This window comes from Solanum lycopersicum, chromosome 3 (genome assembly GCF_036512215.1).
Source record: "Solanum lycopersicum chromosome 3, SLM_r2.1".
Taxonomy (NCBI): domain Eukaryota; kingdom Viridiplantae; phylum Streptophyta; class Magnoliopsida; order Solanales; family Solanaceae; genus Solanum; species Solanum lycopersicum.
The window spans coordinates 51210380-51230482 of NC_090802.1; the positions used below are offsets into that span (position 1 = coordinate 51210380).

At 33.1% G+C, this 20103-nt stretch overlaps 2 protein-coding genes across 2 annotated transcripts; one reads left to right on the forward strand and one right to left on the reverse strand.

The window, feature by feature from the left end:
* Positions 1-4370: 4370 nt before the first annotated feature.
* LOC101262792 (NADPH-dependent aldo-keto reductase, chloroplastic-like) lies at positions 4371-5835 on the forward strand. Its single transcript, XM_004235122.5, has 5 exons — positions 4371-4516; positions 4603-4778; positions 4875-5118; positions 5209-5388; positions 5468-5835. Exons 1-5 carry the CDS (start codon positions 4397-4399, stop codon positions 5693-5695), a joined length of 948 nt encoding a protein of 315 aa, XP_004235170.1. The 5' UTR covers positions 4371-4396; the 3' UTR covers positions 5696-5835.
* A 901-nt stretch (positions 5836-6736) lies between these two features.
* LOC101263091 (P-loop NTPase domain-containing protein LPA1 homolog 2-like) lies at positions 6737-19697 on the reverse strand. The gene is made up of 15 exons (XM_004235123.5): positions 19288-19697; positions 19114-19197; positions 18340-18413; positions 18222-18255; positions 17672-17730; positions 17386-17500; positions 17240-17277; positions 16990-17087; positions 16864-16919; positions 11232-11493; positions 10977-11092; positions 9564-9620; positions 8417-8482; positions 7241-7315; positions 6737-7124 (listed from the first exon to the last, which is right to left on the reverse strand). The coding sequence occupies exons 1-15, from the start codon at positions 19429-19431 to the stop codon at positions 7062-7064; spliced, it is 1341 nt and encodes a 446-aa protein (XP_004235171.2). The 5' UTR covers positions 19432-19697; the 3' UTR covers positions 6737-7061.
* Between the last annotated feature and the right edge of the window lie 406 nt (positions 19698-20103).

The window sequence follows — 20103 nt, forward strand, 5'->3', positions numbered from 1 at the left end:
CACTCTATATTTATCAACCTTACTAATATTCTATTCCATCTTGTCCCCTTTCTTTTGATCATTATTAACTTGTTTCTTGATATTGGTCGTGTTCCCCTTTTTGCTGGTTAGGTCTTACCTTATTTAACAAACATGAAGAAAATAATACTAGAGAAAACTAAATATTCTACAATCATGTATGACGGAGTTTATAATACTTGCAAATGAAGATATTTAAATAATGCAATAATACAAAAACTAGAATAAAGATGAGTTAATTATCCACCTCAAACTTCATTTGATATAATATGTATGAATTTAAAAAAAATAGTTTATTTGTCTAACGTAATCTAAAATAATTCCCTCTTGTCTTATTTTTCAAATCTGTCCAATAATAATTGATAGTTCATAACTTCTAATTGGATTTGTTGGATCTTGATAAAATTGTTAAGTCTTTCATATGATTATGCTTCGCCACTCTTATTGATAGATGCCTTGAAATAAATTTCTCACTCATCTTACCATCCTAACTATGTTGTCTTCTATATGTGTTGTTAATTATATGCACATGTTAATTTAGAGTCAACTCAAGTTTTTGTTTACTCAACATTTTATTAGTTAGTGTAATTATTATTTTATTAGTATTAATAAATCAAATTTGTTATCAAATTTTAAAATATTAGACTCCTCTTTGGGTTCATCTGTTAGGCAATAGAACAAGGTGTAATTATACTGCTGAATCAGTGTAGATTATGTCGCAGTGAGCTTGAATCTCCTTAAAAAGAGCGAGATATCTGTGCCTCAATCTAAAAATTTAATTTTTTTATTTTATTTTCAATTGTCATCTTACAATTTTATTATCTTGTAAGTTTTTTTCAATAACACAAAGAGGGATCTCCCTATATTTCTAAGTTTTGAGCCATTTGACTTTATTAGTGCATTATTTTAAAATTTTGAAATGGGCGGTCGTCAACCATATTTTTTTAAGAAAAATGTCAAGATGGAAGTCAGCGGCTTGACACTTTCTCTTCGATCCAAATAAATAAATTGTAGTCTAGTATTAAAGATCCTCAATCATTTTTTTATTGGTTTAATTTAATGATTGACTTAGTTAGCTTCCAATTGAAGGGGTTTGCTCCATCTGTATTAAAAGATCCTCAATCATTTTTTGACAAGATATTTGCAAGACACATACACTTGTATAGGACTTCTTTTTTTAAAAAATAAAATAAAATTGGAGTCCACCGTCATATCTTTACATTTGATAAAAATAACAAGAATCTCCTTCATTATGATCCCTTCCCTTCTGTCTTTTTTTAATTTTAAAAATAAAAATATTTATCGGGTCCAATTATCAACTGTCAAGAAATTTCGACTTTTTACTAGAAATCAAATTACTATACCCTATCTAAGTCAAGTGGTTTCATGCATTTTATATTAACACAAACAATTAAGTGAGAGAGAAGTACATTATTAGATAGTGGATACTCGTGCTAACACGGGCTCAATATTGATACTATTATTTCTTTCGTCATAATTTATATAAATTAGTTTGATTCGACACAAAATTTAAGAAAGAAAATAATATTTTTGAAACTTATGATCTAAAATGAGTTATAGATATTTGTATATTTACAAATACGATAATATAGAATTATTTTATTTTTTTGAATCGACTAAAAATAAAAATGAATCATATAAACTGAGACACATAAACTAACTTTTTATTTACATAAATATTAAAATGGGTGAAGAAATTGACGTATTAACTTGACTTAGTACGAAATGATAGAGTAGGAACAAATACATGTTTCGTTTATCAATATTAACTATGTTCACAAATTCAAATCAAATAATCACATCACGTTATATAAAAATAAAAATAAAAATAAAAGCAAACTATTGCATAAAGCCTTAAACAGTAAGAAGCAGTGTTTTTCAAAAAAGGGGTCGTGAGGCGAGATGTTTTATACAGTATAGGGCGAGGCGTAGTTTTATATATATATTCAATTTTATAGTTTTATTACTAATAAAATAAGCAAAAGTAAATCTTTCAATAATTTATGATTTTAATTTGAGATAAGTAATAATAATCAATAATGAAGAAAAAAATATTATGATTACTATTTGAGAAATATCGTTACACCAATAATAGAAATATGATTTAAAGTAAAAAATAATTTGAAAAATAAATTAAAAACGCCCCAGTGTACGTTTTTACACCCAGGACTTATGTTTTTATTCTTGGGACCTACGCCTCAAACTTTAGGTCTTACCCTTATGGATCAACGTCTTTCATTTACGCCCCGGAGTATTTTTGATACCCCTGCCCCAAGACTAACTGGAACTTGCCCCAAAAACGTTTTCTAAAACACCGGTAAGAAGTGTGTGTCCTTCAGATTGTAAATAGATAACACCAGGGGCAGACCCACGTTGGGTCCAGGGTGTTCACCCGAACACACAGAAAAAAATACACGATACATATAAAATAAATTATCTATATTTTTGTAGATGCATATATTTTGAACCTTTTTAATAACAAATAAAAATAGATGGCTCAATGGTAAGACCCCTGGATATTAAGCTACATGCCCCAGGTTTTGAATCCTTGCAACAACATTTATTTATTTTTCCTTTATAGTTTCAGTTTATTTTTGTTTTAAAAAATCAGTTCTGTTTTTTAAGCATTTTTTATTTTAAAAACGTGCCAAAAATGTGGTTTTAAACTCAAAAAAATTCACCCATTTCGAAAGACTTATTTACACATTTATATTTTTATTTTTCGAACCTCCTAAATGAAAATCCTGAGTCCGCCACTAGATATAACAAATTATTCTCTGAAAAATACAATTTCATTTGATTGATTTTTTTTTTACTTCTTAAAGAAACAGAGTAATTTTCCCAGATAGTCACCCATGTTTGGGAAATTACCTAGGAATATCACTTATGTTTGTTTTAGGACTACAATATCACCCAACTTTATTTATTTTTCTCAAACTATACTTGACACAAAAAATACATTCTCTCTCCTATTAGAATATCATGTCACATTATTTATTTTTTTATTATTGAAAAAAATATGTTTTAAACCTATTTCAATATTAGATTACATTATTTTTTTCAAAAAAAATATTGTTTTCTATTTATGTTTTTTGAAAATATTCTCTTTAAGATATATAAAAAAGTTATTTATTTGTAGTTGGAATTACAATAAAGTGGACTAGATAGACAGTATATTATGATTTTTCATTCTGCATGGTACTTAAGAATCATAAATAAAAAGATTATTTATTAATTCGCCCCTCAAAAATCTTTGGGTGCTTTAACCATTCGGATTTTATAGCAAATGTAACCACTTTTAATAAAAATTTAAATCAAGGGGAATATAGAAAAAAATTAACTATTATTTTCTTAATTTAGTGATGTAAAGAATTAATATGAGATTAGTGTTTTTAATATAATGATCAATTAATGTAAGACGGAATAACTATCTACTATGTCACATACGACTTGTCCCATTTCTCGCTCCAAAAACATAATAAAGGTATATTTACTAATTTACCTTCAATTTTTTTCAATACACTTTATTGTGTTTTTAAAAGTATTTAAACTTTCAAAAAAGGACTTAATTTTAGAAGTAAAATTTTAAAAAATTATCTTTATCTTGATTTCTTAAAATTGATAAGTGATTTAAGATTCTTTTTAATAATGTAGAGTTGTGAACAAATAATATGAGATAGAAAAAGTACGATAACTATTTTTAAATCAATTGTTTTTTAGTAAACACAATAATTAAAAAAGAAAAAGCAAAAAAAGGGTGGGTGAGGGAAGGGAGTTTAAGGGCATTGCCTATGTTCATGTTTAGAGTCAACTCAAGCTTTTGTTTATTCAATATTTAATTAAGTACTATTTTATTAACTAATATTAATTTGTCAAACCTTTTACTAATATTTAGCCTGCTCTTTGGGTTCAGCTGCCCTCGTTTCACTGTTTAGGCACAATTATTCGGAGAAAATAATTTCTTACCATCTCTTATAAATTGAAAATTAAAAAAATGTCTTTTTTTAAATAAAAAATTTGTTATAGATAAAACTGAATTTTTCTTTTAAAAAAACATTACAAATAAATTCGTATGGGCGGTCGTCAACCATATTTTTTTTAAAAAAATTCGAGATGCAAGTCAGCGGCTTGACACTTCCTCTTCAATACAAATAAATAAAATTTGTACATTTAATTAAGCAATTAGTGCCAGTTGTGCCGTCCTCCAGATATTCAGACAAATAAAATCTGCTGATATCACATCTGTAAGCTATTGACTTTTTTTTTTTAGTGGAACGCAAACTATATAAACCCACTCTTAATTCAATTTATGTATCAAACACACAAATCAATTAAAGTGAGAGCAAAAAAAAGAAAGATGAGAAATTATCAGACAATACTAAACAATGGTGAAACCTTACCAATTATGGGTATGGGTACTTATTCAGGCGAAAACGATAGAGAAACAACTGAGACAGCCATTAGAACTGCCATCAAGGTAAGTTTTCAAATTGAATTATCGCAATTTGAAATAGTGAATGAAATTAGTCTAATAGTAGGTTTTATATGTGTATGTATGTATAGATGGGGTACAGACATTTTGATACCGCAAAAATATACGGTTCTGAGGTGGCTGTGGGAAATGCATTGAGACGAGCGATTCATGATGGATTGGTTGAAAGGGAAGATATTCATATCACTTCTAAACTTTGGTCAAGTGATCATCATGATCCTGTTAATGCACTTCAACAAACTCTACGGTAAACGCGCTTGTTCTGACATACATTTTATTTTTCATTTTTGAATGACAAATTTATATATTTGAAATAATTTAATTTTAAACTTTTCGTTTATAGGAGGCTAGGAATGGAATACATTGACATGTATTTAGTGCATTGGCCAGTGGCTTTGAAGGCATCGGTAGATTATCCAATTCCTGCAGAAGAAGACTTTGAGGAATTGGATATGGAAAATACTTGGTCTGATATGGAGAGGTGTTTAGAGATGGGTTTGTGTAGATCCATCGGAGTAAGCAATTTTTCATCAACAAAAATACAACATCTTTTAGATTTTGCTTGTGTCACTCCGGTTGTCAATCAGGTAGAGCGCACAATATTATTAAACTGTTACATACAAATCATTTAATTTTTGTTTGTACTATTTTCTGATGATGTGTTTGACTATATATAGGTGGAAATGCATCCAATGTGGAGGCAACGTAAATTGAGATCCATATGTAGGGAATATGGAATTCATGTAAGTGCATATTCACCTCTTGGTGGTCCGGGAAATGCTTGGGGGACTACGAATGTCGTTGATCATCCAATCATAAAATCCATTGCACACAAGCATAATGCAACTCCAGCTCAAGTAAGAAATTAAACGCGAATCACAAACAAGTTTTTTGAATGAGTAGAACGAAAATAACTAATGTGGATGAATATTTCAGGTTGCTTTAAGATGGGGATTGTGTCAAGGATCAAGTGTTATAGCGAAGAGCTTTAATATGGGAAGAATGAAAGAGAATATGGGAGCTCTTAATTTGAAATTAGATGAATGGGATTTAATTGACATAAATAAAATGGAGGAAAGGAAGATTATGAGGGGAGAATGGTTATCTAATCATACGACAAGCCCATACAGAAACATCCAAGAACTTTGGGATGACGAAATTTAATTATATCTTTTTTTGGAAGTGGTCTTTAAATTTGGCCAGCTCTGAAAATCTGTATAAAGATACAATGTAAATGTACTTCATAGCTAGTTCCATAAAAGATCCTGTACAATACACTAATGTATACACTCAATTTATTTTAATTTGTTTATCTAATTTTAACATTTTGTTGACATAAAATTTAAGAATATAAAAAAAAAATTTAATCTTGCAATCTTAAATTAAATATATATATATAAAATGTATCAAAATATTATCTAATCTTATGATTTTATCCATTTTATGTGAAAACTGAAATTAAATGTTGTTAAATTAAAAAAAAACATTCTTTTTTAAACAACTAAGAAAGAAAGTAATCGAAAAAAAGTTATGATATACAGTTGGCCATTGCTTAGAGAAAGCTTCTGATTAATTTTCTAGTGGTTGACTTGATATATTTGCTAATTAGCACTAATCGATCCATAACCCAAAGGTTAAGGGCCATACAGTTCAAGCATATCTGGATCTATGATATTTAATATTTTATTCAACAAACGAGGATAACTATAAATGATAATAGATCGGAAAAATATAAATAAATAGATTAATAAATTGAAATGATATTGTGATTATTTTTCTTCTATATCGATTATATAAAATAAATTATCGTAGAGAATATGTTCAGCATTTTGTGTAACTAATGAAATTCAGGGGAAAAAAATTAAGGGTATTTACTCCCTCGTTTAATAAAAAATAATCTAATTAAACTTAAAACAAAGTTAAAAAAAAAAGTTTAATTTTGTAATTCTAAATTAAAATATTATCAAATATACCAAAATGTCCTTTGATTCCGTGACTTTAAACATGTCATGTAAAAAGTTAAATTTTTACCAAAAAAAGAGAGTAGTTCTTTTTGAAACACCAAAAAAGGAGAGTAGTTCTTTTTCAAACAATCTAAAAGGAAACTAAGAAGGCACAAGATGACGTTGGCTCAAACCTCTTACCAATAGAGCAGGATTGCCTTAACTGAATGAATTACACAAAAGACCATGTAGCAGAGACAACTTTTGCTTTTAAATCGAATCGTAACCGATGACTCAAAAGTAATATTACTAATGGGATAAAATACAAATTCATTTACGAAGGTATTTTTAATTTAACCAATAAACAGACCAATAACTGCTAAGCCAATATCAAACCTACCAATATCTTATCGGTTAGGTTAGCAGTTTAGTACATGTAAACCAACAACCGATAAATCGGACCACTAAACACAACCGATAAGCACCCGTAGCTCATGCAAAACAGAGCTTTAGATATCTACAAAGGCGGTTGACGGACATAATAGTCTGCTGAGTACCTTAATCATCGAGATACGGCTAGCAGTAATCTAGTCTTTGGTTATCTCCACACTGTTACCCGTAGAAACATGTGATGTACCTTGCTCGATACACTGGAAAGCAGTAGAAAGAGTAAACAATTGTTTTCACTTATCTTATCCAAAAGAATCAGAGCAGTGACAATCAACAAAAATAACTACAGGGAAAGAAGAATACATTGGCAAATTACCTGTAAAAGATGATTGTGCAGCCAATCCAATGTTTGTGGAAACGTCGTTGCTGATATGTTTACCACTGTTAAACCCTGTCAATAAAGAATGCAGCACCCAATCGTTAACATAATACTTACAACAAATTAATAATCTAACTAGAACCACAAAATTATGGGAGGTAGTCTGTAAAAGTCAAATCGATCAAGTATGAAAAAGTGAATGAATAATAGTTATTTTTCTTTTAAAATAATACATCAAGTAAAAGATCACTTACTAGACAACTTCAATACTTATGTCCAACTACAATTGTAGGGTGCTTTGTATTAATTGTAACTTGTGAGTTGTGACTTCAACTTATCACAAGTTAAAATACCTTTTCTGGTGCATGCCTTCAAATATATGCAAGTCAAGTAGTATCGAGAACTCTAGAAAAGAATTGACTCTCCCATAACTTGACAAATTTACATGAACTGCCTAGCAAGTCCCTCGCACCACAAGAAAATATACTCCCCCCCCCCCCTCCCCCTCTTTTAGCACCTACCATACGATAAACAGAAAGACCAGCCAATAGCGAACTAAAACCTATTGACTTGGATGCCATGCTCAATTTAGGGGTCCCCTTCTTTCCTCTACCTCTATTTCATTCATGTGGATGAAGAACGTAATTGAAAGAAACGGACACTACTTTCAAACTCCAGATACAAGCTGGTTAGCTGCAAGAACACACTATTGAAATAGCATTGTGCATCACTAGCTGCATTTAGGGGAATGTAGGACATCATGCATCCAACGTTTTCAAATTAAATACGTATCACATCTACAATGACGGCATTTTATGGGTTGATAATAATACACTGTTTGATTATCAAGCCATTTTTATTATGTATATAGACATAGATTATAGGGCCTTCATCGTACAGTTGTGCTCATTGAATTTGCTTACCACCAGAAAAATACGAAAGAGAAAAGGATCCAATACCAAGAAGACTTATAAATAGTCTGGAGGAATTTCTGACTTTTGAGCTTCATTAGATAGTATGGTAGGTTTAATGCAGATTAGGCTCTTACTGGTAGGTTGATTAGTCTTGATTTCTCTTCATATATTCTCTTTTATGGGTCCTCGGACAGTTATATCTACATAGAAGGATTTCCAAATTTTATGTTGACGTTGGGAAAGATAGCAAACACCATACCTGTGAGGTAAAGGAACAGAGATAGTCCTGTATAGTCTTCAAGTTAGATATCATATTATCTTTGTCCTGAAAAGAAATTCAAGAGAGGATTATGAGCTAAAAAGACAAGATAAGAAAATAAAAAATAGTCAGATGCCAGTACACTGTATCATATGTGTGCTTAGCAATATCACACACATAAACATACAGAAAGAACTGAAGCCAGATAAAGAGACAGCAAAGGGTGACAATTTTCTTAATTTCTAGTAGATTAATGAGCTTTATGATATAAGTTCGAACTTCTTTGAATAGTAAAATATCACAGTTCTCTTTACTTCTCTTCTGGCACTTGAATCCATGCTACTGACAAAATTGAACTGCCATCCCTTTTCCCTTTTTTTTAGTTTGGGCGGGGGTTAGTGGTGGTTATGGGTATAAATGAAAAGGGAACTGTCACATCCCTAACTGATGACTAGAAGACAAAATGGTACTTCAATGAAGTATGAAAATAACTGCACTTGGATGTATAAAAATACAAAAAAGAAAAGATGAAAGGATCATTAAGTTGGTGATCTTCATAGGTAATTTTAAACATAGTATGCATATGTTGTTTTCAAACTCAAAATATTTAATATTCTCTTTTGCTATAACTGGAGGAACTGATGCTTTAGAAAAAAGTAGGGAAAAACATAGACACTGATTAGTATTCAAATTGGTTTTTCAACTTTGCAAATAGAAGAGAAACAGATTTTGAACAGTTTATATGCTATAGTAAACAGATCATTTTTGACAAGACATTGCACCCTCTTTCTTACACATTCTTTTTGAATTATCTACTTTTAATTATTGGAAAAGGTCTCCACCACTGTACCAGAAAGTTGAGGTCAGCTGGCCCTATCGTTGAGGTCAGCTGGCCCTATCTACACATGTGCATAGATTAATCCAAAAAAATCAATCTCCTAGTAATTTAAACCAACATAAAAGAAGAGCATATGTGGATAATAGTTGCTAAATATCCAAGCAAAACCTTCTACTGATAAGAACATGTATCACAAGCTTTGCAGAGATCATGTGCTACTATATCAAAAGCCACCCACTGGAATTATAATTATGTTAAACATTCATGTACAGATAATGATAAATAAGAGAACTCAAGAACTTGTGGAACCTGGGCAGGATATTTCTCACTGCATGTACGAGTCGCTACCCACTCTTCTAGCAATGCCTGCATGAAAGACAACTTTGTCAAGAAGGTAAGCTTAACATGGGACTAAATATGTAAACAGTTTTACTGCCTTAATCCTGCTTTAGACAATGAATAACAGTTGAGGATGATAATATGGACTCAATTTCATTGCATATTGTATCAACAGCAGGAAGGAGACAATTATATTTTTGTGGGTAGTTTGTACACATAGCTCAGTTGCAGGTAACTTTGATTTGTTTAATCAATGTGTAGTTTTGAAAATAAAGGATGCTGTATAGTGATAAAACCTATAAATGATTTGGAATGTTCAAAATGAAAATTGCACTGCAGAAGAGGGGAGGAGGGGAGGGAGTAAGACAATATCACGGAACATCCCACTATTGTTGCATACTATTGAGGTTCTCATAAATTATTGCAAACAGTAGTGAACTCAAGAAGTAAAAAACTCCACATATATAAATGGTTGACTATTTCCATTTTGCTCTTTTGCTCTTCTGAAAATGGATAAATCTAGCTTTAGTGGTTCTCTCTAATTAACCCCATCTCTTCCTGTTATCGACTTACAGCCAATAATAAATCAAACAATTTAACTTTAAGAATGTAAAAACTGAGAAGTTCAACGAGGAGCACTTCACTACTTCAGTCGATGAATAAATCACATGAATCTACAGTTTACATTAATATAATCAGCTAGTACATATATCCCAACCTCATTGGCCCATTGCCTTTTCCTTTCAAAGCTATCCATGGAATCTAGCTTAGTAGCCCTGGTGGACTAGTGTGAATGCATGTATAAGATAACCAACATGAAAAGCATATCTTTTACTTCACCATTTAACAGGAAAAAAAAAACCAGTGTGATCCCATGAGTGGGGTCTAGGAAGGGTAGAGTGTTCACAGACCTTACCCCTACCATACGAGAGGTTGTGTCCGATAAACCCTCAGCTCAAGAAAAACATTAAACAAACTAAAATGTTGAACTATTTCATGAAGCTAGTTTAACGTAAATTGAGACATCAGCTTACAGTAAATAAAGGAGGAAAGGATAGTTGGGAGAATTACTAGAGACGTGAGTGAGGAAGGATGTAGAAGGGAAAATTTGACGCTCAAAATAGGAGGTGGAACTGGGTACATTGAAGGGAAGATAATAACTTAAATCTCTTGACTTCAAACAGACAATGCGCAGATTAGTAAGAAAACAATAGCTGTTCCAAACAGGTACATATAGATAAACTATATTTTACTTTGCCATCTCAAAGACAAAGCTTAGAGAATTTGGATCAGCTGTTTATCTTGATTTATTTTAGAGAAAGAAGATATAATGAAAAAAAAACTGGAGATTATATAGGATGAATAGACATTTAAGGTAACCACCTTATGGTCAAATTCGGCCATCCGTAGAACTATAGGTACAATTATCGGTTGAGCACCAGATTTTTCTCTTTTATGAGAAGGATTTTGGCCTGCCCCTGAATCTTTAACTTTTTCACCTGCATTACCAGACAGGCAGTGAGGAAGCATCAAAGGAGAGAAAAAAGAAAGAAAGAACCCACACCCCTCCCCCCAAAAAGCAGCTTGAGTAGCTTTTAGTGGAGATGGAAAAACTAGCAGAAACGCAAAGGCACTTACCCCTATTTTCAGAGATTTCATTAACAACGTCCAAGGATTTCAGAGCAGTTGTAAGGTTGTTTAACTCGGAAGATTTCCCTGGTTCTGAATTCATATTGCAGTCACTCTGACTGTTGTCTCTAACATTAGAATTGCTTTTCTGATGTAATACATTCTGTTCTTCCACCTTCAGAGATTCTGGCCCTGCTTGGTTTGCTGGAGAAGCTGGTGGCAATTTATTCTCTTCATCCATTAGGTAAATACTAGGATCTAGGTGTATCCCCTGCCATTAACATACCATCCAACTGAGATCACTCAATGTTCAACATTATTTTTAAATTGAACTGAATGCAAAGCCAAAAGGATTTTCGACATTCACCAACAATTGATAAAAAAGTTGATGTGATACAAAACTGTGTTGGAACCTCTAATTACTACTGCAGCAACAAGGATGAATATACTCTTCTTTCTTTTTCTTTTTTTGGAGAAAGGCAACATGACAAGGTGGACTATGCTATGCATGCTCACGTGTCAATACATATTATTTCTTTTCGCATAAAATGCTTCCTGAACAGCACCACACTCTCTCTGATTATCTTTCTTTTCAAGAAAAAATAAGGTAATATCATTATATTTAAGGCATAACGGGGATATTGTGTTAGAAAATTATATTCAAGTGTGCTAAGAGCTCCATGGTCTCTACCTAAAGGAGCCACTGAAGTCTATCATATGATCAATTTCATTCACACATTCAGACTTAGACCAATAAGACAAAAAGGTATAAAAAAGATATTACGCTGATACACCAATGAGTACAGCCTTTCAGTACATTAGTTTCCTTACCTGCATATAGAAGCCCCCTATGAGATTGAAATATGAAATATGTTTTCTATTGATTAGAATTTCTGAGTGGTTATGCAGAAGGATATCCAGCTGAACCATATTTCTCCAAACATTATATCCTCACCAAAGAAACCAGAGAATACCAATTTATGTGGTCAAAAACCTTCTTTGTGACCCACTTACAGAGCAGACCGGGCTTTTCATTTGATTCTCCCATCAAGACATTCATTCCACATCCATCATGTCCAGGGGTTCATAATCCTTTGCTTAATTATTGTTTCAACATGTTCTTCTTCAAAGGGTCTTTTTGCAACCACTCATTCTCTTCCTAAGAGACATTAAGAATCTCCTTCTCACACATCGCTCTCCTGCCTGCTCTTTCATATTTAACTCTTGATAGAACCTCAGCAATCTTCTGTCTAATCTTATCTGCTTCCCCCACAATTGTCCTTTCTATCATGAGCTTATAATTTGTGCTGGTGTTACTGGCATCAGTCATTTGATAGATAAGCTTTGCTTTTTGTCACCACTTAACAGCCAGGAACAAGTTTTTACTTATCCCTCTCTCCGATACAATCCCCCTCTGCATTTTCTAACTTTTCCACATCACCTTAAAGGTCTATTATTTGGTTTCATCATCAGTTAGACTGTATGACTCAGCTTTTTTTTTCAGTGCTTTCTAGCTTGCTCTAATTTCCGTCTCCCTCATTTCTTGGCATTTTTCAATTGACTGGCTTAAATCCTTTAGTAACTCTTTGAGAAGCTTCAGCTTTCAGGTGATTCTAAAATCAACACTGCCTTTTTGTATTGTAAGATGCCACCAATCTTTAACCAAATCCATAAAATCATCTTTCTATTGTAGCGGGAAGTAGTGCAGGAAAGTATTAGATTCTTCTTTGTTGTTAAGTAGATCCCTTGTAAAGTTTATTCCTTCCTTTGGTGGTGCGGTAAGTTTGGATTTACAAGGAAATCTTGAAACTCACAGTATATAATTGTAAAGGTGTGTGGTAAAAACACTTCCTTTAATATCAGCATCTTTAACCAAATCCATAAATCATATTCCTATTGTACCGGGAAGTAGACCAGGAACGTACTAGATTCTCTTTTCTTGTTAAGTAGATCGCTTGCAAAGTTTATTCCTTCCTTTAGTGGTGCAGGAAGTTTGAATCTAAAGGAAATCTTGAAACTCACAAGTATAGAATTGTTTAGGTATGCGCTAAAGTACTTCCTTTATTACCAGCATGTATATGCAAGCAAAAAATTGGTGCTCATAAGTTCCTACCGAGTTTTATAGGTAAGACATGGGAAAGTTTGTAGGTTTTTCGCCCAAAGGGTAGCACGAGTTTCCCTTATCATAAAAAAAAAATATGTAGGTTTTCACAAATTCTCGTGTTCACCAATCAAAATCTAAGCATTTCAAAGTTAAAAAATGAACCATTAATGCGCACTCTAGCAAGATTGGTTTATCATCCAATACTGGGTTCACCCAAGTTACTGTTTTCCTGAATAAATCATCCAGTTCCAGTGTTTTGGGAAACGAGAAACGGAAAAAAGCGACGAGTGCTACTTTTGTGCGAAGCGCTTTTTTTTTAAAAAAATAAAGCGATATTTGTATAAAATAAGAAAAAATATTAAATAACTGAATAGAGGTAATATATTCTAAGATTAAAAGAAAATAGATAGTCAATAATACTCATAAGTCATAACATATAAAGTAAAAAATCAAAAACATAATCAAATCACAAAGAATCAAACTCATATTCTTCAACAAGATCCTCAAACTCTTCAAAATGCAGCAATAAAAATATTAAAAAACACACAGCACCAACCAAAAAAAACAGTAGCAGATTGCAGCAGCTTCGTAGAGAAAAAGAGAAGAAGAAGAAGGAAAAAAAACTTACAGCAGCTTGGCAGCAACCAACCAAAAGTAGAAAAAAAAAATCGCAGAAGAGTCTGAAGAAGAGAAGAAGAAGAGAACTTACATAAGAAGAGAAGCAGTCGCAGCTGTGAGTGAAGTCGCGAAAGACGGAACGAGTATGTGAAGTTGCGTATCTTTCAGAAATTCTAAAAAAAGAAAAAAAACTTACAATTTTTTTTAAAAACCCTAAATGGCGCCTTTTCATAAAAAGCGCGCTTTATCGTGCTTTCGCTTTTCTGGCGCTTCTACAGTGGAAGCGAGCGTCTTTTCAATATCGCCTCGCCTCGCTTCAAAGCGCGCTTTTTACTACACTGTTCAGTTCCATAGAGAAAAGGAATATTTCTATCCTGAATGCAGCTGGTCTATCTTCAACTCTTATTCTTGTGAACTTACTGCCTAAAAGTGCAGGATTAGTTAGGTCCAACTCTGAGATGAGATTGGATAAATCTTTGATGGAACTATGTATCCCATGTATTATTGGACTTCTTAACTTCAAACCTAACAATCCGATCTAATCACCCATTATTGCACAATCCTCTCAGTGCCTCCAATTCCTACTACATATCCCTTCTTTCATCAAAGGAATGTGGTCCATACTCCCCCGTGTAAATACTTGTGCATAATCAGATGAAGTGATGGACTGAATAATGAAGATGGAACGATCATCTTTCAAACTTTCCTTGGCATACTTTGCTCTTTTGTACAATCAAAACCCCACTTTGGCCCATGTGCTCCCAGTTATAAAAAGCGAGGAAAAGCGCAAGGAGAGGCAAAGCGCAACCCCTGCGCTTTTATTTCCTGAAGCGAGGCGACATTGAAAATACGCTCGCTTCTACTATAGAAGCGAGAAGCGCAAGAAAAGCGAAAGCGTGAAACAGCCCGCTTAATTTGAAAAAGCGCTAATTAGGGTTTTCTAAAAAAAATTGTAAGTTCTTTTTTAAATTTCTGAAATCCTTACGCGACTTCACATACCACTTTCGCGACTTCAAATTTATTTTTTGGACTGCTACGAGGCTGCGACTGCTGCTGTAAGTTCTCTTCTTCTCTTCTTCTTTGCGACTGCTCCGCGACTTTCTTTTCAAGTTTTGGTTGCTGCCAGGCTGCCACTGCTGTAAGTTCTCTTCTTTTTCTCTTCTTCTTTGTGAGGCTGCTGCGACTGATTCTTTAGAGATTTAATTATGTTTTTGCTTTATACTTTATGACTTATGAGGATTATTGTCTATCTATTTACTTTTACTCTAAGAATATATTACCTCTATTCAGTTATTTAATATTTCTTTATTTTTATACTAAATATCGCTTTACTTTAAAAAATCACGCGCTTCGCTTCTTGCTTCTGTGAAGCGGGCCTCATCGCTTTTTTCCGCTTCTCGCTTCCCAAAACACTGGTACTTACATCAGTCACCCATCTGCTGCCTCACACTTGCCTAGTTACCTTGTTAGTGTACTTTCCATTTACTTATCTTGGAGCTTTTGAGGAAATAATACATGTCAAAATTTTATCTTCAATGCGGACTATTTCCCTTTTATTTACCCCCTTCACCTTTAGCAAATAATTTCAATCTTCATTTGAGTACAGAACATTGACCTCCTATTGTCGTTCCAATCTCCTTTGTTCCCATAATTTATAGGAAACTCCAACTATTTGAGTTCTTCCTAACCTTTTTGGTTTGAGATAAAACTACTCTTATGACCTCTTTTTTATACCTATGAAAAGAAACCCCAAAGCTTTCTGAGACTCAGAATATTCTTTCTTACCCACCTTGACATTTGATTTCTTCCAACTGATTTCTTGTCACATGCAGCTGATAATTTTTTGACTGCACAGTGTACCAAGGTAGAAACTCTTCTGACAGCTATAAAGCAGATTCACCAATGATTTCTCTGGGACTTCCTCAATCTCTCTTCCCTCCCCTCCTAATATCAAATGTAGATGCACCAGAATAACTTGGGTGGAGATTTATCCTTCTCCCAGATTCACTCTCCTTCTGGATGTCAAATAAGGTAATTGTGCACTTCCACATCATTTCCTTCCTGATCATAAGTTACAGAGTGATTGCCACTTTTTCTATTATTGACGATGCATAACCACATAAATGAGCTCAAACTGTGTTATCTGACAAGAAGCCCTCATTTTTTATGGAGCAAATGAAAATCCAAACTAGTTAGTAAGAAGAATAAGATAGACCTTTTGATAAAGCTTTTTGTATATAAAGAACAAGAACAAGTTAGACTTAGAATCAGAAGAGAGCACTCACAAGTCACATCGATATCAGATGCATATATAAACTCATCGAGGAGGTTTAGGACTACTAAGTTTTTTTGGCAAATCTAAAATGCTAATCTAGAAAATTAGTTCCAATACATCCATAATTTTCTCAAGTGATTGGATGTACAATTATTTAATATATAAATATATGTGTGTGTGTGTGTGTGTGTGTGTGTTTGGCAAATCTGAAATGCTAATCTAGGAAAAGTAAAGTATACATCCATAATTTTCTCAAGTGATTGGATGTACAACTATATATATTAGGAGATAAATCTGTTTTATAGATACAACGCACACCCGCTGGGAGCTTTGGAAATAGTCCATCTTTCCTCCACAAAATTCCTTTTTAAAGAATAATTAGTTCTAACAGAGGTGGGGCTCAATGTAAAAACTAAAGACTTCTAATCTTGGGAACTCATTTCTGCCAGTGGCAATGGTTTCTTCTTCTTATTTTTTATTATTAGTTTTATAAGGACCAGTAGCAATGCTTCTTTCCGATCAAGATGTCAAGATAGGATTATGGAGAAAGATAGGGAGGTGGTCACACAAGTGTCTATAACATCTAAGCATGACAAAACAAGTAACGGAAAAGACTCATTATGTAGTTTATAGAGGACAAATACCTCAATTATAATTGGTTTTCCATCTTTCATAGCTTTCTTCAAGTCACCAGCCAAACCTACAAAAAAATGAGATGCTGATCAAATTTCTTGGCATGCTCCAAAACAATTGTTTACAACAAGAATTACCTTTCCTTACTATTCTGCATTCTCTGCAGAATTCGGTAATTAGCTCATCTGATGAACTGAAATCACGTGCCCATACAGGAGAAGATGCCAAAGGTGCACTGAAAAAATTACAAGGTATACAAGTATTTAAGCTCTACATGATATCACACTTCTCAGATAACCTTTAGTTAAGCATGAACAACATGACTACACAGTTTTCTGGAAGTAACAGGTAACCAAAATAACTAAATCTGCATTGACAGTTGCATACTCTGTTGATGTCCGTAGCAATTCATACACCATGGCAGTCTGAAAAAAAACACATACAATTGATTAGCAAGCAAGGATAAACAGACAGCTTGCTCAAAGGAAAAGATAGGAGCAGACCGAAAAAATGCAGAGGGATTAAAGAAGAACCTGCAAGACATTTGGCAAGTTCAGCCTCTGTGCAAGTTGGGTAGCAATGGTAGATTTTCCAACACAAGCAGTACCACAAACAAGAATTACCAAAGGCACTCGCATATGGTGAAATCTAAGAACATAAAGATAGGCAAAAACAGAGGGAAAGCAACATCAAATAATAAATTAGGTCGTTTCAATCATTCCCTTCCTCTTGCTCCCTCCTCTACAAAAATGAATATACAAGAAAATGATCCTCAATAGGAAAAGATAAGGGAAAATAGACAAAGAAAATATTGCCAACCTCGTAATCATTTTATAACGGTTTATATACTCTTCTCCAAAACCTCTTCGCTCCATAAGCTGCATGGCATCCAAACAATTTAGCTACTTTCAGAACTTTGAACAACTTCTAACAGAAAAGAAAATCAAGTCACATACTATAAGGTCAACTTGCACAGAAACTAGTATGAGATGTTTGTACAGAAATTAAATATTTCTTTGGAAAAATCTCTTCATGTATGACTTTTGTGGTTGAGGCAATAGGTTTTGCACAGATGTATTATGGCAGTGTTTGTTTTTACAAACAATCGATCGATGAACGACCTATACTAACCTAAACCAAAGGGTTGGTTCCTGACAGCATAACATGCTTATCAATTTTGCATCTTAACTCTCCTACACGGGTAATTCAATATGAAACACAAACATCTTTGTTTCAAGATGTAGAGCCAATGGAATAAGCAAAAATATTTACAGTTAAGTATCTTGGGTAGTTAAGTATTCATGGGAAAATAAATGAACCTCTGAAAAGAATTGGAACCGAACATAACCGAGAATAAGACAAGTGGTACCTTGAACAAGTTTGCCTCCAAATCTGACTGTGAGCTGCATTAAGAAATATTGTTTAATTACTATGGAGCAAATCGGGTAAAACTCAATGAGAATAAGATACAAATTTTGATTTCATACACATCGAGTAGGCTGTTGTCAACAAGAAGCTTTTTAAGCTCAAGTGCAATTTTAATAGCCACGTGATTTGGAATCTGTAAACGAGAAGCAGTGCACATTAACTCCACATTCATACCAAAAGCTATAGATCTGGTAGTAGGTCATCCTTTTGAAATAAGGAAACCTGGGACACTAACAAAGTAACAAGTGACAGCATAATAACAATACATATTGCCCAATTCAAGGAAAGCAGAGTTGTGATGTTAGAATTTGCATAGGAACAGTGTTAGTAAGCGACAACTTTAGTCATCAACTATAAGAAGCAGCAGAACTTAAGGTGATACCCAGAGATATACTCCCTCCGTTCATTTTTACTTGTCCACTATATTAGTTCACTTTTAGCACAGAAAAAAAAATATTTTTTGGTGGTTTATCCAAAATAATATACATCAACTATAACGGATATTGTGGTAAAATACTCATATTAATCATTGTTTATGAAGGGGCGTGCAAAATCCAAGGTATACTAGTAAAAGTGAACCAGGTAGTACATGTTTGTATTTTTACAGGGCAACTGATAAGCTGCTCAAGCGAATACCTTTTCTTGTTCTTTTTTCTCCCATACAATTCCAATTTGATACTAAATTTTATTTTTTTTCAAACATAGAAAACAAAATCTGATACCTTTGTCAAAAAATAAAAAAAAATCTGATTCAATTCATGATATGATAACTTGTGATTATGAATTTGCATGTGATTCATAATCTGCGAAGGAAGGAAGGATCGATGCTAAACCTTAGTGACGGTGAGCATCCTGCTGAGCAAAAATCTAGAGAGAACATAGTAGTGATCGGCATTGTCACCCAGCCATACTTTCACCTAAAACACAAGCAAGCAAGCAAACCGAACACAAAATTAAACTTAAAAAAAAAGGCTGAAACAAAACTGCAGCAAAGGAGGAATATAAACCTTAACGAAATCGTATTTGGAAGAAGCGTTTCGGGTAGAAAAACGACGAGCTGAATGATTAGCTGCGGCAGCATCTTCTTGTGCATAATCTTCTTCTTCATTGGTACTAGGGCTTTCTATAACAACCGCCTTATCCTTCTTCATATTTCACTGATAAAATACCTCGGGTACTGTGCCCGCCGGGAAGACGATGCCGGTAAATATCGACGGAGAATGTAGATAATCAACTTTACGAACAACTTGTGCTTCTGCTTTGCACACAAAACTTTCTTCGCTTTTATTGAACTGTGCCTGTCGGGTGGATTCCTTTTGGCTTTAGCGATTGAGAAAAAATATATTTTAGGGCATATATTTATAATTTATTCTGTTTCACTTAATATATAATACTAATTTTCATGTAATTAATAGGAAATATTTCATGCTATGTGTCATCTTAACCAAAGTATACTTCGAAAGGCAAGAAACTAATAAAGGATTCATGGGCTACCATGCGCTATTCTACTACATACGAAGCTGCTTTAGACCTTTTGAGCATGTGCAATATTTTAATTTCATCTCAATTAATATTGATGATCTTTAATTTTGAATGTACAAATACTTAAACTATCGTAAAATTAAATAATAGACGCTTATATCCTAAATAATGAATCATGTGAGATGCATGCATCCTGCCTATCAAATCATATGAAATGCATACGTTCTACATATCAAATTGTGTGAAATTTGTCAAAAAGAATGTGTTTACTCGTTCAATTTTATGATAATTTAAGTTTCTATTTGTGCACATTAAAAGTTGAACGATTTAACAACATAATG

Excerpts from the sequence above, each read along its gene's own strand:
- LOC101262792 (XM_004235122.5), top strand. The coding sequence starts at position 4,397 with ATGAGAAATTATCAGACAATACTAAACAATGGTGAAACCTTACCAATT. Across the intron at positions 4,779-4,874 it reads GCACTTCAACAAACTCTACG|GAGGCTAGGAATGGAATACA; the intron begins GTAAACGCGCTT and ends TTTCGTTTATAG. Across the intron at positions 5,119-5,208 it reads TCACTCCGGTTGTCAATCAG|GTGGAAATGCATCCAATGTG; the intron begins GTAGAGCGCACA and ends GACTATATATAG.
- LOC101263091 (XM_004235123.5), bottom strand. The coding sequence starts at position 19,431 with ATGAAGAAGGATAAGGCGGTTGTTATAGAAAGCCCTAGTACCAATGAA. Across the intron at positions 17,278-17,385 it reads ACTTGCCAAATGTCTTGCAG|ACTGCCATGGTGTATGAATT; the intron begins GTTCTTCTTTAA and ends GTTTTTTTTCAG. Across the intron at positions 7,125-7,240 it reads TGCACAATCATCTTTTACAG|TGTATCGAGCAAGGTACATC; the intron begins GTAATTTGCCAA and ends ACTGCTTTCCAG.